This window comes from Acomys russatus, chromosome 14 (assembly GCF_903995435.1).
Source record: "Acomys russatus chromosome 14, mAcoRus1.1, whole genome shotgun sequence".
NCBI classification, from domain to species: Eukaryota; Metazoa; Chordata; class Mammalia; order Rodentia; family Muridae; genus Acomys; species Acomys russatus.
The window spans coordinates 31739864-31757271 of NC_067150.1; the positions used below are offsets into that span (position 1 = coordinate 31739864).

Here is a 17408-nt window from a genome sequence, read left to right on the forward strand (position 1 = left end):
CTGAACTAGGAGAAAAGAACACCAAGAAAGACATGGGAGCGCAACTCCCAAAAGTGTAAGAAAAAGTGCTACGGGGAGACCATCAACTGTACTCAAGACAAATAGTTTGAGTCTCAGGGGGCTTCGTTGTTATTCTCCTGAGGATTGTGGGTGCCTAAAATACCAAAGAATTCCCCTGGAGTGAGAAATGGGTGGGAGGATGTGTTCCTGGCTGATGTAATATCCCCTCTGATTCCAGGCAAGTCCAGATAGTAAACAGCAATGAAATGTGTAGTTGGTGCACCTAAAGCACAGCAGAGGAAGTTAGGGGCCAAGAGCATCACCATTGTGAAGCATATGCCAAAGTCACTTTCTCATGACATCAGAATGTATACTCTGCTTACATAATTAATTCAGAAACCTCATTTCACCACACAACACTTTCAGTCCATTATATACCCAAGTCTGCAGGTCATGCCTTCAAAACTTCATTTTTGCCAGAAAGAGTGATATGAGAAGGCAAATACAGAAGGAAGTTGAATTGAACCTGTCAATCTTTTTAGCTTGTGAGACAAGGCCAAGATCAGATGCACCTAACAAAAGCAACATTTGAAGAAAGAGGTCAGCCCTTCACCCTCCTACAGTCGGCTTTATTGAACAGGGAGTGCGAAGCTGGCTACGAAGATGGAGTATGTCAACCAGACAACGGTGAGCCACTTCTTCCTGGAGGGTCTGATGTACACAGCAGAACACCCTGGCCTCTTCTTTCTCCTCTTTCTCCTCATCTACAGCATCACCGTGACTGGCAATCTCCTCATTCTCCTGACTGTGGGCTCTGATCCTCAACTCCGCTCCCCCATGTACCACTTCCTGGGCCACCTTTCCTTCCTGGATGCATGCCTGTCTACAGTAACAGTGCCCAAGGTCATGGCAGGCCTGCTGACTTTTGATGGGAAGATGATCTCCTTCCAGGGCTGTGCTATACAACTTTATTGCTTCCACTTCCTGGCCAGCACTGAGTGCTTTCTATATACAGTCATGGCTTATGACCGTTACCTGGCTATCTGTCAGCCCCTACATTACCCAGTGGCCATGAACAGGCAGATGTGTGCAGGGCTGGCTGGGAGCACTTGGGCCATAGGTGCTGTGCACTCCGCAATTCACACTTCCCTAACCTTCCGCCTTCTGTACTGTGGTCCTCAGCATATCGCCTACTTCTTCTGTGACATCCCTCCAGTCCTGAAGCTGGCCTGTGCAGACACCACCGTCAATGAGCTTGTCATGCTTGCAAACATTGGTGTGGTGGCTGCAGGCTGCCTCATCCTCATCATCATCTCTTATGTCTTCATTGTGGCTGCAGTGCTGCGCATTCGCACAGCGGAGGGAAGGCAGCGAGCCTTCTCCACTTGCACGGCACACCTCACAGTGGTGCTCCTGTACTACATGCCCCCAGTCTGCATCTACCTACAGCCAAGCTCCACCGGCGCAGGGGCAGGAGCTCCAGCCGTCTTTTACACGATAGTCACCCCGATGCTCAATCCTTTCATTTACACACTGAGGAACAAGGAAGTCAAGCGGGCCCTGAGAAGGTTGGTGTGTGGCTCCAGAGAGCCTCCATCAGGCAGCCCAGCCCCCTAACCTGAGCTGCAGCTGTTTTCCTTGTCTGCCAAGAAGACAGCCACTCAAGTCCTACCTTAAGGAGGAAAGTGCTGAGTGTCAACTGGGTCACATGCTCTTCTCTTTGGTTTGCAACAGAGTCTCCATAACAAAACCTTCATTAAGAAAATGCAGGCTACACATGTGGCTTTTTCAAGTATTTCCAACGCTTAAGCTCAAGGGTATGTAAGCTATTGTTCAAATGCTTATTTGTTTTAGTATTTTTGTAAAGTAATTATATTGACTTTTTATCTATTATGAGTTCTTTAGGCAAAAGTACAAGTCCAAGTTGTTATTGTTTATCACTGGCTTACGAGAACAGACTAAGTTTTACCACAATAAACATAAAACCCCAGTAAGAAATGTGGCTTGCCGAACATCACTTAGAAAGTCATGCCCTTATCTTTTCACATTCCAGGTACTGATATCTAAAACCACACTCACAAGATGAGATAACAAACATGGGATTGAGATATACCCAGATCCCAAACTGAATTCCTTAATCAACAGATCAAAATTTTGTAAGCTTTTATACCTGTAGATTCAGTTTAAGAAAAAAAAAAGTTAAAAATAATTTCTGTATAGAATTTTATGAGGTCTAAATGAGATAGCTAGCAAGTTCTTTTGTCTTTCCGTTGGTGAAGAACCAAGATAATGAGGTGACGAATCCATCACGATTCTGTTTAAAGTAATTTGCAATAGGGTGGGAGGAACTCTGGTGTCTTCCAGGACATGTGGCTGATTGTAACCTTTAGATAAATGTGCCTTAACTGTTAAGCAAAGCACATTGTACCCACAGCACTTTATCACTTTAATTACTCTGTTCTTCTGTAGGAATAGCCACAGCCAAACAAACCACTCCTTATGCTATGTTCTAAAGCAAATGGAAATAACTTGTAGAATGACCACGGTAATAAACTAATAAAATACAATATACATAAGCGGGTGAAATTTGTTTTAATGAATAAAGGTCTTAGAAATACAAGGATGTTATTACAGGTTTATTTATGAATATGAGTAATTAAATATTTATTAGAAAGGGAATGGCAACTATGGTAAATAATATTGGTCATCAGCTTAACTGGAGTCAACTAGGCCGAAAGATGACAGGTATGCCATGGAGGATTTTATTGATCAGATTATAGGAAGTAGAATGATTCAATTCTGGACAGCGCCTATCAGTGGCAGCCCAGATGAAAGAACCTAGAAATGGGAGTGGAGGTATTGATTTTTCCCTGCTTGCCTTCTCACTTGCTAGCAAGCTTATCTACTTTGTTGTTACAAAAGCTACCTTCCTTCACAGACATTAGAACTAGACTCTTCAGGCTTCCAAAGTAGCCTACAGATCAGCATCTCTTTAAGAGTCTTCCAAACCAGGTAGGGAGAATATGGGGGAGAGGTAGGAAGGATGGAGCCAGGAGGAATGGACCGAGGGGGCTAATATTGAGATGTAAAGTAGCTAAAAAAAATTAGTCAATTTAATTTTTAAAAAATTTCCCAAGCCTACAGAGACAGATTGAGACTGCTGAGACCTCCAGCCTCATGAACTGAGCATCCACAGAATTCTTCACCTTCCCAAGTGTGTCAGCCATTGTGGAACTACAGAAAATATACCATAGAAGCCAATTTAATAAAACCCATTTTAATATGTATTCATTCTATCTGTTCTTTTCCAGAAAACCTTGAATAATACAGTAACTATAATCCACTATCAAATACATTTCCTTAAGGTAGTATCCAAAAAACAGCTACTCAACAAAATATTCAGTGAAATACATGATCTATCATGTACTCAGCATGGACAAATAAAACAAGGTGCAAGTATGTTCTTCATAGTAAAGTTGTCAAATAGCAATATAGGTTTTCTAATTGTTTAGGGAAATGAAAATTATTAATCCAAATTTTTCTTTCAAATTTTGTATTTTATTATGATATTTTAGAAGCATAGTAAAATTTATTATACTTCTGTAACTATAATTAAATTGTGACTATAAATAACTAGAGAATTAATTTGTATTAATAAAAAATTTAAAAGACTATTCAAAATGAGGATAACTTTAAGATGATCATTTTACCTACCTCCCTAAAGCAAAGCTGGTAAGTGATTGATACTTCTCTATGATACTAGAACATCTGTCAAATGAACAGGAGCTAAAACAATAATAAACACAAGCAAACAAGAAAAAACATTCCCTAGGACAGTTAGCAGGAAAGATTTTCCTGTAAGAGTGGGCAAACAGGGCTGTGGAGATGGTTCAGAGGTTAAGAACACTGGCTGCTCTTCCAAAGGACTTGAATTCAATTCCAAGCAACCATATGGGGGATCAAAACCATCTATAATGAGATCTGGTGTCCTTTTCTGGTGTGTAGGTATATGTGCAGTCAGAATACTGTATATATAATAAATAAATCCTTTAAAGAAAAGAGTGACTAAACATTCTTGACATTGGCTATCCAGAGGCATGGAGGGGGGGAAGTAAAATAACATTGCTCTAAAGTAGGATTGATTGGTATCCTGACTCATGCTAAATAGTTCATATTTGAAATTTTACAATATGCTGGAAGGCAGAGCATATGAAGGAAATCAGGATGCTAGTAATTGCCCCAATGATGAATAAGCCAATGGTCACTGTTTTCAAGCTAATCATTAAGTGTGTGAAGATCTAGAAATAACTGTGTTCCCAATCCTAGCTGGCAGCATTGTGACTGAAAAAAATACCATTTCTTTGAAAATATTCTTTTCCATAGAAGTTTGGGTCAATCTTACATCTAGTCTGCATTTATGCCAGTTCTGATTCAGGTACTTATTACTAATATTTTTCCGTGTAAAATAAAGAAAATCCAAAACATTGTAAAAAGAAGAGCATAGTCTGTAAAGAAACTATGATGAGATAGCATTATAACAGGTATATTATTAAATGTATAATGTTGGGGTAAAATGCAAGAATTCTGAACTGGCTTTTAATGAAAGGAGATTGCCTTTGAGATAAAAGAGTCAACATTGTTACTCCATTCTTCTTTGAAGTTGACTAGTATTCCATTCTGCATACGTAGCAGATTTACATTATCCATCCATCTGTTGGTGGATAACTAAGTTTGGCAGCTGTTGGGGTTATGCCTCTCAACATTGAGACATCTTAGTGCATTCAAGCTTTAAAAACTGTTATCCATCTTGCTCCCACATTTTTGCTCGGGTAATTCCAAAGTCAGAGAGACGTTCTGCAGAGATGCATAAGTGTTATGCCTCCATTTGCTTTTGACTTATATGTGGGGTCTGTTGCTGATGCTGTTTTTATTTTCATTTTCCAAACATATTGTCCTTGATTTGCCTTTGAGTTCACCATTCATTTACTGTGCTATATCCAATGCCCTCTAAACCTAATCAATAACTTTTAAATTTCATTTGTTGTGAATTCTGGGTATATAAGTTTTTATTATTTTTTCTGGAAATACGATAAAATAAAATTCAAAAACAAATTTTATACATAGATTAACATTAGTTACTACAATGATAATTCTGAAATGTGGGTGTGGTTTCATGGGAATAAACATGTCACAACTTATTAATGTTGCTACTTTAACTTCATGCATTTTATTCAATGTTAAGATATCTCAACCAAGAAAACATAATTAATATTAGGCTTAATTTACATGAACATATGTATTTAATTAAACAGATACTTAATGGCCTAATATCATTAAGCATTAGCTCAAAAGAAGTAAACATCCAATTCCTACAACAAGATGTAGTTTTGGGGTTTTTTTGGGTTCTTTGTTTGTTTGTTTTGTTTTTTTTACTTTTATTGAATGTCTATGATTTACACGTCATGTGCCAAAATCCCTTGCCTTCTCCAAGTAAAATAGAACAAACAAAAAAAAAAAATCTTGTCACAGAAGCTGTAGTGCATCATGCAGTATAGCCTTTTGTGAACATATGTTTACTTTCATATGTTCATTGCTATGAGTCATGGGTCTGGTTGGAGGCCTACACTGTCGTTACCGGATGCTCACTGGGACTGCTGTCGGATATCCCGTTGTTGCTGTGTGTCAAGGAGATTCTTAATCTTTGAATCTGCAGGTCCAGCCCCTTCATGTTTTCCAGCAGGTCATACATGGAGTATGTTGGGATGCGGTTCACTCAAAGCCCTGGATCAGGGCCCACTCCCATGTCATCAGGGCAAAGCAAGCTCACCAGCTCCCGTGTCCTCAGGGCAACACCCACGCCCGCTGCCAAGATGTAGTTTTTTAAAGTGTTATTTTAAAAAGAAAACCAAAAAAAAAAGTTGTATTTAATTTTAACCATCCATAAAGCATATTAGCTGAATGTTTTCACTCTGTTTTTTGCTATGAACAAGCCATATTGTCATCAAGTACAAAAAGAACGTCATTAATTGATTTTACATATGAGAATTCTCAGGTTCCCACAGAAGTTAGGACTTGACCAATATTACATAACTACCAGAGGCAGGACCAACACCCCAGGATCTTCAAATTCTATGTTCTGAGTGGTGACCATTTAGAATGGTAAACACCTCTATCCAGCAAGCAATACCCCCAGAATCCTCCTACCATTTCAGTCATCATGTGTGTTTACTTTCAAATGTTCATTGATTTTGTCCCAATACTGTAGCTATTATAATCCCCTTTCTCTAATCTCTTTTCCCATCTACAACACACACTTCCTCCCTACAAGTCCTGTTTCCATTCCCACATGAATCATTGTTTTGTTATTGTTTGGTTTGGTTTGGTTTGGTTCTCTTTTTGACATTTATAGTACATTGTATTTACTCTCATATACTTAGTACATTGAGACAAAATAGTCGTGTTTAAGTTCTATGTTTTTATAAAAGATTTTGTCTCCAAAAGGTTGTTCAACATAAAGTGGCACGTTTTTGTATTTTTACTTTTAATTTTTTTAAGTATGTGGTTTTATTTGTTTATTTTCTAGTCCACTCTAATTTTTTACCCATCTTCTCATCATTAACTTTCCATATTTCATATGGTTTTTTTTCTCTCATTTAATACACTCAGCACATCCAGTATGAGTGTGAATTGCAGGGCCAATACTGGAATGTGGGTAGTCTCTTAGAATCCAATTTCTTGAAGAAAACTGAATCCCCAAGGAGCCATCATTGTCAATAGCTCCTCAGCTAGAGCAGAACTTCAACTTCATGCCCCCCCCAACACAAACACACACAAATTATCCGTGCTGAGGTATTTCTGCCTTATAAGTCTTGTATATGTTGATATAACTAATATTAATTTATAAGTGCAGCAGCCCTGTTGTGTCCTGAAAATACTGGTTAATTGTACTCATCCACTACCTCTGGCTATTTGTTTATTTGTCAGAATTATAGCAATATCACCTTCCATAGTGTAAAACTTAGCCACAGGTTCTTAGCTCTGATAACAGTATCAGGCATAAGTTCCAACTTGTGGGAAAGGCCATAAATCAAATCAGGAAACGACTGGCTTCTCCTATAATACTCATGCCCCAACTAACCTGTTGTAGTATATTCCACAAGACCAAGCATTACTGTAGTTCTTGGTTTGTAGCTGGGTAGTACTGATGACTAATATTTGCCTCCAAAAGTGTAGTAACTTCTTGCATTATAAATACTAGCCAGTAGAAACAAAGCTTCTGGCTCTGAACCAGGCTAATTTCTTCATGTTTCATGCCTTAAGTATGTGAGGTTTTCTTCAGCAATAGGCTTCATCATTAAATTCTGGAAAGTAGATAATAGCAATAGTGATAGAGTAAAGTATTTCATATTCTACAGTACAACACAATAGCAGTATTCCAACAACTCCAAAAAAGGTAGTCCATACCAGCACTGTGCTAGTCCATGGCCTATAATAACTAGGAGGAACATTGTTTCCCCATTGAAGGGTTATTTAAACTATTTTTACATATGTCCATAATATGTTTAGGAAGCTTCTCAAGTGGAAAGTTTCTACATGATTTTCTCAAATGTCCCCAGTGTTAGCTATTGCTCCTGATAACCCTACTTCCATCGTGTCCTCCTATTACCCTCCATACCCAGTCCTGCATATTCCACTATTCTCCTTTCCTCCTTTATACCTCCTGTGCTCCCTCTCTTTCTCAATTCACCAAAGCCTAATCACATGACTCCGACTTCCATACATACTCCAATGTAAATGCACATATCCAAGGATTCAAATATGTAATAACATGCCACATGGGGTTACCTCACTCATGACTATTTCTAAGAGTTTTCTAAGAGTTCTACCAATCTACCATGTTTTCATTACCCATTTATCAGTTGGTAGATATCTATGCTTTTTCCTTTTTCTGGCACTTATGAATGGAGTAGCAATGAATATCGTAGTCAGAAAGAGAGTCCTCTGGGTACGTGCCCCAGAATGGGATAGCTACATTATATGATAGGCCAATACTGATTGCTGTAGTATCTGCATGAGTTGTCACTCCCTCCATGAATAAGTGTTCCCTTTCTCTCACATCCATATCACCATTTGTTGTCATTGATTTTGTTTTTCATGCTTGCCATTCTGAGTTTTGTGGCAGATGAGAAACAAAGCTTTGTTTGGATAATTTTTTTTTCAGAAAATAATGACTCTTTATAAATTTAGATAAAGTCTAGGTTATTCCTTTTAATATATGTTTGTGTTTACGGTCAGTCGATAGAGACTTGGGGTGCTTTGCTCTCAAGTTGTCTGCTAGGATGATGGCCAGAGCCTCAGGTCCCATCTGCATGGCCTCCAGAATGCCCAAGCAGAATGCTCAGCAATATGGAGATGGCACTCTTGGATTCCCTGCACTTCCATGGTATAGATCATGTCCACTAAGTCATCCACATTGCCACCTTCTTTGAGTCCCGTTGCATCCTATTTTGCTTTGTCTTTGGGGGCCAGAAACTTTGTGGCTTCCTCAATTGTGACAGAGCTTCCAGGGCCTGTATTTTTAGAGATCAAAGGAACATCATCCTGAACAACAACTTCACAGAAATGATTTAATTGTTTAATTTCCACTTTCTCTCAAAGGGCTTCCAGGAAACTGTTGAAGCGCTGCTCTTCTGAAAACTGAGTGGTTTCCTCCCTGAAAGCTTTGATGCCCTGTTTCATTCGTATTCAAATGCTGTTCAGTGCACCTTATTAACTGGAGATGCACTTCCTCAAAGCTGGCAATCTTCTGTCTCACTATTGTATGGGAGTTTTCAACGTGATTCAGACTTCCAACCTTGGTGACATTCCCTTCAGCCAGGCTGGAGACACTCATGTGGCCTCCTTTTTTCTCAGTCTTGCATTTTTTAGCACTGGGCCCCTCTTCCTGATTATCTTGAAAACAACGTCCTGATGGGGCGTTTGGTCCTTCTTCTTGACGGCTTCTGTCACGCGGAAATGATCTTCACTTGAGAGAGAGGACCCTCGCATTTTGCTCTCATCTCAGCAGCTGCGATTCAGCGTACTCAAAATGTGCTGCGGAATTGTGGGCAGCAGCTCCTGGGGACGTAGGGCTCTGTGCAGCAGTCACTGAAACCATCTCTAAAATTCAGGATTTGGAATTTTGGAGGTTAGAAACAAGTCTTCAATGATGTCTTCCTCCTTGTTTTTCTTTACCAAGCTCATAGAATCAATCAGATAATCAAAAGAACACAACTGTGCCTCTGTGGGAGTGCATTTCTTTCTTTTTTTTTTTTTTTTTTTTTTTTTTTTCTCTTTCTCTCTCTCTCTTTTCATCTTATTAATTTATTCATATTACATCTCAATGGTTATCCCATCCCTTGTATCCTCCCATTCCTCCCTCCCTCCCATTTTCCCCTTACTTTCCTCCCCTATGACTGTGACTGAGGGGGACCTCCTCCCCCTGTATATGCTCATAGGGTATTAATTCTCTTCTTGGTAGCCTGCTATCCTTCCTCTGAGTGCCACCAGGTCTCCCCATTCAGGGGACTTGGTCAAATATGAGGCTCCAGAGTACATACGAAAGTCAGACCCCACTCTCCACTCAACTGTGGAGAATGTCCTGTCCATTGGCTAGATCTGGGTAGGGGTTTGAAGTTTATGGTCTGTATTGTCCTTGGCTGGTGCCATAGTTTGAGCGGGACCACTGGGGCCAAATCTGCCTATCATAATGTTCTTCTTGTGGGTTTCTAGGATCCTCTGGATCCTTCAACTTTGCCATTCTCCCGTGCTTCTCTCATTTAGAGTCCCAATAGGATGTCCTCCCCTCTGTCCCAGTTTCCTGATTAGTGAAGACTTTCCTAGGACATGCCCCTTGGGCTAGTAGTATGCAGATATAAGTGAGTATATACCATTTGAGTCTTTCTGCTTCTGGGTTAACTCACTCATTATGATCATTTCTAGCTCAATCCATTTGTCCACAGATTTCGGGAATTCCTTGTTTTTGATAGCTGAGTAGTATTCCATAGTGTAAACATACCACAGTGCATTGTCTCCCTTATATCTCATCATAGGAGCCCTGAGATTATAGATGCTTGCTACAATGTCCAACTTCACATAGGTTTTTAGGAGATTCAAATTCAGGTCTTCACACTTGTCCAGAAATCCCTTTGGAATCCCTTTGGAAATCCCTATGGCGCCATCTCCCCAGCTCTTGTTTGCTATTCTTAAAAGAACACCAGTCAGTTTAAACCAAGCTAAAGACCTCATTTTATCTTATCACTGGCCTAGAGGCCTATATCTAAATATCTCTTATGATGTGGGGCTTATGTAACCCAAGTCCAAGGCAAGAGTTCTAACTCTGGACACTCAGTATACCTGGTCTATTCAGTCATCACAAGAGAGCAAGTAAAACTAACCATTAAAAGGCAGGGAAATGGGTTGATTAGAGTGGCTATTTGGGAAAATGGAAATTAGTTATTTGAGCCTATCTTTGCAATAGTGACAGAGGAAGATATTGTTCAAAAGTTATTTTGCGTAATTAAGCAATGTTGGTCAAAATGTAGACTAATCAATCATGACCTTAGCTCTGGTTCTGAAATATAGACTTGGAAATTTTCTTATCACTTGCAGGAACAATGTAATTCCCATAGTCATCTCTAGTTGGAGGTGATCTCATCATGGGAGGCATGTTTATTAATTTTGAAATCCATTGTGAGTTTAAGTTTAGGGCCCAATGACTTGAGACATGTTTTGAAAGTCTGGAATGAGACACTGTAAGAGTTAACAGAAAGATATCTCAGTTACTCTTATCTCTGGGCCTTCAGCCTTGAAGGGAGTTAATATAGATTAAGTAGAACAAATAACTAGGAGGGCAAGGACAGACAATCAAATAATGAGCATGTAGAGGAAAGCAGGGAGTAGACCCAAAGAAAAGGAGACAGAAACAAATGAAGGCAGATGTCCATGTTTTTAATTACTCTGTGAACCCCAGTAAGAAATTGGTGCTTTTCAAAAAAAAAAAACAAAAACAAAAACAAAAGACTTCCTGAATGCCTGTCAAATGTGGGATTACAGGACTATCCTGTGTCCACTTTCATAAAAGCAATTACTATTAAACAAACATTTAATATAAAAACATAAATATTAAGAGAACACCAATAACTTGTTTTAACTTGTAGGACCTTGGCTCAAATCCAGACTATATAGGTTCAAATCCAGTGGTCTCTCTGAGTGTAGACACATGTACAGAGAAAGCAAAAACACAAGATTGGGGATGTTTCCACCTGTCCTGTGTTCCTGTTTTAGTTGACATGTCTCTCACTCATCTTCTCTCATGCATGCAGTATTAGCAAAAGAAACATCACCCCTCTTGCAAGGTCATGGCACGCCCATGCTCCTTACAGTATGTTGCTTCCTGAAATGTGTAGGACTGATTATAAATAAACACAGCCAGGGTTTCTAAATAGGAGAAGAAGATGTACCTCTGGCTATTAAGGAGGTTGAAATGCTAGGATTACTTAAGGCCATCCTGCATAATAGATGACCCTGAGTCAGTAAATAAATAGATAAATAAATAAATAAATAAATAAATAAAAAGAGATAAGTCCTTTTGTGATTAATAGTAACTGTATTTTTAGTAATTTTAAATATCAGGGCCTCAGGAAGTAGTAGGACATTGTCTAACATTTAAAAATCTTTGAGCTCAATCCTTAGCACTCCCATAAATAAATGAAAATAAATGGCTATTTTTCCATACTCCCTAATTATTTTCTTCTATAACACTTATTCTGTGCTTATCTTTCCTCCACTACACCGGAGTCACAATCATTTATTTCTCCTGCCTCATAAGCATCAAAATCATTTCTGTATCTGAGAGAACATCCAGATTTCAGTTGTCCTATAGTGCTTTACTCCCTGGCCTGTCGGCAAATCCAGAGGACACAACCCCCCTCAGAACAGCCTGTCTTGACCAGGCAACAGGAAGTGAACACACTGTAAGTCTCTGTACAATCTCTGTTGTCGAAGGGTCTCCACGGCACTCCTCCAGGATATTCAGATATATCTTTGTCTAGTTGTCCTTCATCTGACAGATTTTCTTGCTCACCTGGACCTAGCGTCTACCTCACTATAACCAATTAGACTTTGGAGACCACAGATAATTATCACTCTCCTCATCATCTTATTTTTACGATCATCCTGTTACAGAGTAAATGTTCAGGTTATATTTCTTGATTAATAAATGAATCATTTGCCCCATTTAAAATTCTAAGACAAAGAAAACTAACACTTAATTATGAAGAGGAAATGCAGAGCACTGATGAATTAGAGGGACCTCAATTCCTCCACAAATAATTGCTAAGCATTTTCAGTTTAGCTTCTTCCCAACGGAGATCTATCCTCACACTCAAGATATAAAATCCCAAGTAGCTTTATCATGGCTGCTCTGGATGTTGTCTGGGTTCCTTCTTTTAGTAACTAGAATTAGAGAAAAAAATGTTGGCCTTCCTTAAGAATAAAGTAAGAAGACATCAAAACCAGCATGAGAAGTTCATGATGTTTCTGCTCTTTTCAAAACCAGAAAATCACCCTTCAAAATTACCAGTGCTTAACAGAAATTTATTCAATGAACATGTAAATGGTTAGCTAAAAATCAGTTATCACCATGACAGTACACAAGAACTCAAGAAAAGTTCAGCCCCAACGTTAGACAATCTTGCCTTTCTGGGTTTATTATCACCCCCCCCCCTTTTTTCCTCCTTAAAAGCATGTAATTTCTGCAAAGAAACTAGAAAAAAAATGACCTTTTCCCTCTCTCTCTTACTTGCCTTATCTGTATTTAAGAAACCATTTATGTAATTAATTTAATTTTCTCTATCAATCATTTGCATTTCATTGCAGTGATGGATTTGTCCCTGCATAACTTAATGCATCATGTATGTGCCCATGCAAGGATTCATCATATAAATCAATACATCTTCTATTCACGTGAATACCTTTTCTTCAAAGTCTTATTCAGGGCAATTTTAACATCTTTATTCCTCAAGCTGTAGATGAAAGGATTCATCATGGGAACCACAACAGTGTAGAACACAGTGGATACCTTATCTTGATCCACTGACCCAACAGGAGAAGACTTAAAGTATATGAATGATGATGATCCAAAGAACAGAGAAACAGCAATCATGTGGGAGCTGCAGGTGCTGAGGGCCTTGGATCTGCCCTTTGTAGAATGCATGCAGAGGATGTTGGAAAGGATCAAGGTATATGAAATAAAGATGGTGAGACTGGGAACTATCACACTGACACCCACCACAATGAAAACCACCAGCTCGTTGATGGAGGTGCTTGTGCAGGAGAGCTTCAGGAGTGGGGGTATGTCACACATGTAGTGATTGATGATGTTGTCATCACAGAAGGTGAGTCTCAGCATGCACACTGTGTGGGACATGGCACCCACAAACCCCATTGTATACCCACTCACCATCAGCACAAAGCAGACCTGATGGGACATGGTGACCTGGTAAAGCAGGGGCTTACAGATGGCAGCATATCTGTCATAGGCCATGGCTGTCAAAACACAACATTCATCAATGACAAAGAAGGCAAAGAAAAAGAGCTGAGTCATGCACTCGGCATGAGAGATGATGTTCTGCTTCACAAAACTCACCAGCATTTTGGGGGTTATGACAGAGGAGTAGCAGAGGTCTGTGAAGGAAAGGTTGAAGAGAAAGTAGTACATGGGGGTGTGCAGGTGAGGGTTCAAAACAATCAGAACAATCAAGCCCAGGTTCCCCACCATGGAGACCACATAGATTCCCAAGAAGAGGAAGAAGAGAGGCAGCTGGAGCTCTGGCTGCTGTGTCAAACCCAGTAGGATGAACTCCTTCACTGTGCTGGAGTCATTGCCTATGGCCATTCTTCCTCAGGTCATAGCTGTGAGAACGGGGAAACGAGAGGCATTAAGGTAATATCCAGGCTTTCATAAGTAAATCCATATGATGAGACTGAGAGCCATGAATGGAGCGATGAATGCTAGCCATAAATTTTTGGCCCTTGTATTTGTCTAAATTTCATAGAATTGAGAGGATGTACAAGCATGGATATGAAAGCACAGAAGAAAATTTTGTTCAGCGTGTTAATGACCGCTCTCTTGCTCTGCAGAATTTCTGCTCCACTTTCTAGGCTCCATTTCTGTCTTGCCAGTCTACCTCCCTCCTTATCCCAGTGGAAACTTCAAGGAGACAGGTGATGAAGGCCATGAAAGGCACCCTGGCTCCTTTAGCTGAGGCTTCTAATCCCTGAATACCTTACATACCGTTGAACACTCACGATTTTACAACATCGCAAAGAAAGGAAGAAGCTAACTCTTCAGCCCTGTCGTCATGCAGGGCAAATACCTTCAACTAATTTTAGGGAATAACCATGCAGGGAGGAAAAACAGATCTGTTCAACTGTTGTTTTTCCTACTTGAACCCTCATGTCTCCAAGCTCTGAGAAAATAGGAGCTGCAGATCGTGATTTCTAGGGTGGCTTTGCCCAGAGTGTCCTTGTGAATCCTAAATTAGTTAATACCACCTATTAATATCAGAAGAGCCACATGATAATATGGCCCATGGGCTTAATGAGTTGGATAATCCTTGGGACCTGATTAAAAGTTGGAAGGCCTAGGCTTCCCTCAGGGTTTTCTCTGAAGCTCGGGCTTTGAGGCTAAGCAAAATTCAGTACCCTGCATGTTTAGCCTACTCAATAACGACAATTGCTTATTAGAATGTCACAATTCTATGTATATCCCGGCGCACTACAAGTCATAAAAATCAAGATGATCTTGTCTTTCCCTTTAGTATCTGATCCTATAAAATCTCTGCAATACTGTAAAATATTTTGTTTATTGGCATTACTTTTGCTCATATCTGACTTCTTTTTTAATTTACCAAAGCCCAGTATGTTTTAAAAGAAGGAAGTTAGTGGAAATTTAAGCTTTTTATTATTCTATATCATCATAAAATGAAGAAAAAGAAAAACATGTGTTTAGAAGAATGAATTTTGTTTATTTTTCCAAAAGAAAATTTTCTAACTTTTTTGAGATGAAAATATAATTGCATTTCTTCTTTCCCTTTTCTCCCTCCAAACCTCACTCTGCTTCAGATTCATGCATCTTTTTACACTGATTTTTATTACATGTACAGATGTATGTATATTTCTATTTTTTCTATGTATAACCAGCTCTATATGTATAATGTTATTTATATGTGTTTTCAGTGTTAACCTGCAACAAGTGCTCAGAAAATTTGATAAGTATATTTAAAATGAATGTATAATTATGATCATAGACAGTAAATTAATTATGGTTTTAAAAATAAATAAAAACATTAATTTTATGCAGATAAGTACTACTATTTGTTTTTTAAAAACCCTGAGCTTGGACATTTCCGTAACCACAATAGTACCTTATGTTGTATTCAAACGCAATGCCTTTGTTGCTTCTGTCCCTACTCCTCCCTGGCCACAGGAAACCACTAATATGCTCTACATTTCTATGTACAGTCATTCAGAAAACTTACATAAATGGAAGCACACAAGATATAAACCATTCTATGATTGCTACCTCTTAGGATTGCTTAACTTCCTTTTACTTTGTGTCGTATGTGTTCCATAAGGCAATGCTCTGCAGTTGTAAGGGTTAAAGATACTCTCCCAAACCAAAATAGTCATGCTTAAAGCTATAATAGATGCCATCTAGATGAGCATGTGTGTGTAGGCTTTGCACAGCTGTACATGTGACTGTAAAAGGGCATGGAGGTTGAACATAAATCAGAAGGATGCTCTCTTGCTAGTGTGGGGAAAGTATAGACAAGGCACATAGGTGGAGCCCTCATGGTGTTCATGGACCAGTTAGCAAGATTGAGTCATCCTGTTGAGTTCCACACTCTGGTTTCTGTGAGCCTCTTCTTTCTCTCCTTCTTCCTAGCTGCTACAGGACAATGGCATTGTTGATGTCCTTAGTGTTCTGGTTGGAATGAGAGCAAAATGGTCCTCCTGGGATTCACGCTGGAAGGTTAGAGGAGCAAGAAGCCCTATTTGTTGTAATTTGCTCAGTGGGGAAATCCAGAAACCAAGCACTGGGGAAGATGTGATAATGATGAAGTGAACTGCTCTCTTCTCTATATTCACTCTTGTATGTTTTACTCCAGAATTCTCACAAAGTGATTCATGTCTACAAGTTTTCCAGGGCCAGTCATTCTAAGAGAGATGAGAGTTTTCTCTCTGTTATTATTGTCCTTTTAATTTAAATTTAGAGCTGCTTAAATTATCCATATCATCATGCCAGCATTTGGCATAATATCTAAATTATGTTTTATATATCAGGGTTTGTGGGACTGGGATGGCACATATATATTGTGTCTTATTGAAATAAATGACAAAGATAAATTTGTGTGCCAGAGGGAGAGCTAAGCAGACACTCTACAACAGCAATGCACAGCAAGTAAATGATCTTGATTAGTAAAATATTCAGATTCCAGAAAAGAATTGGAAAGAGTGTATGCTTTACATATGTCAATGCATTCTTTGAACTTAGGCAAAAAAAAAAAAAAATCTGTGGAATACCTAATCTCTGTAGAGTATCAATTCAGGTAACCAGTAGACATTACAATTTTTCCTAACACATCTGACATAGTCAGGTGGATTAATTAAAATAGAAATAAAAATATAAAAAAAAAAAGAAAGGAGGCTGGAGAAATGGCTCTGAGGTTAAGAGCACTGATTGCTCTTCCAGAAGTCCTGAGTTCAGTTCCCAGCCACCATATGGTGACTCACAACCCATCTATAATGTAGCTGATTCCCTCTTCTGCCCTGCAGGTGTACATGCAGACAGAGCACTGTATACATAATAATAAATAAATGTTTTTTAAGAAGAAAGAATTCAATTTAAAATTTTTATGTTACAATTATGTATTGTAGGGGACATCTGTGTGCTACAATTCATGTTTGGAGTTCCAATGACAACTTCCAGTTGTTTCTCTCTTTTCGCCATAGGAGATTTAACTCAAGTCATCAAGCCTAGCAACAAGCACCTTCACCTAATGAGCCATGTTCTCCACCCAGAATGCCTTTCTCAGTAGATAGCAATGATATCAACACCCTACCACATTCATATTCAATGTTTGTCCTGAAATAAAATACTGTCTCATAAAGACATTCTTTCTCAGTTTGAATGTAGGTATATGACCAAATATAACACTGAGCAATCTTTTTGAAGCCTCTCTTGTTCCTTGGTGTTTATTAGTTGCTTTTCTCAGTTACATGTGCAAATCACTGACAAGAAACAACTTAGATGAGAATGGTTTATTTAAGCTTACATTTGAGGAGCTAAAGCTTACAATAGTCCA

The 17408-nt window shown here is 38.9% G+C and overlaps 2 protein-coding genes across 2 annotated transcripts; one reads left to right on the top strand and one right to left on the bottom strand.

Annotated features, from left to right (window-relative positions):
* The first annotated feature begins 657 nt into the window (after positions 1-657).
* On the top strand, positions 658-1617 carry LOC127198021 (olfactory receptor 10S1). Its single transcript, XM_051155826.1, has one exon. The coding sequence runs from the start codon at positions 664-666 to the stop codon at positions 1615-1617; it is 954 nt and encodes a 317-aa protein (XP_051011783.1). The 5' UTR covers positions 658-663.
* An 11380-nt stretch (positions 1618-12997) lies between these two features.
* On the bottom strand, positions 12998-17210 carry LOC127198022 (olfactory receptor 145-like). Its single transcript, XM_051155827.1, has 2 exons — positions 17203-17210; positions 12998-13937 (listed from the first exon to the last, which is right to left on the bottom strand). The coding sequence occupies exons 1-2, from the start codon at positions 17208-17210 to the stop codon at positions 12998-13000; spliced, it is 948 nt and encodes a 315-aa protein (XP_051011784.1).
* Between the last annotated feature and the right edge of the window lie 198 nt (positions 17211-17408).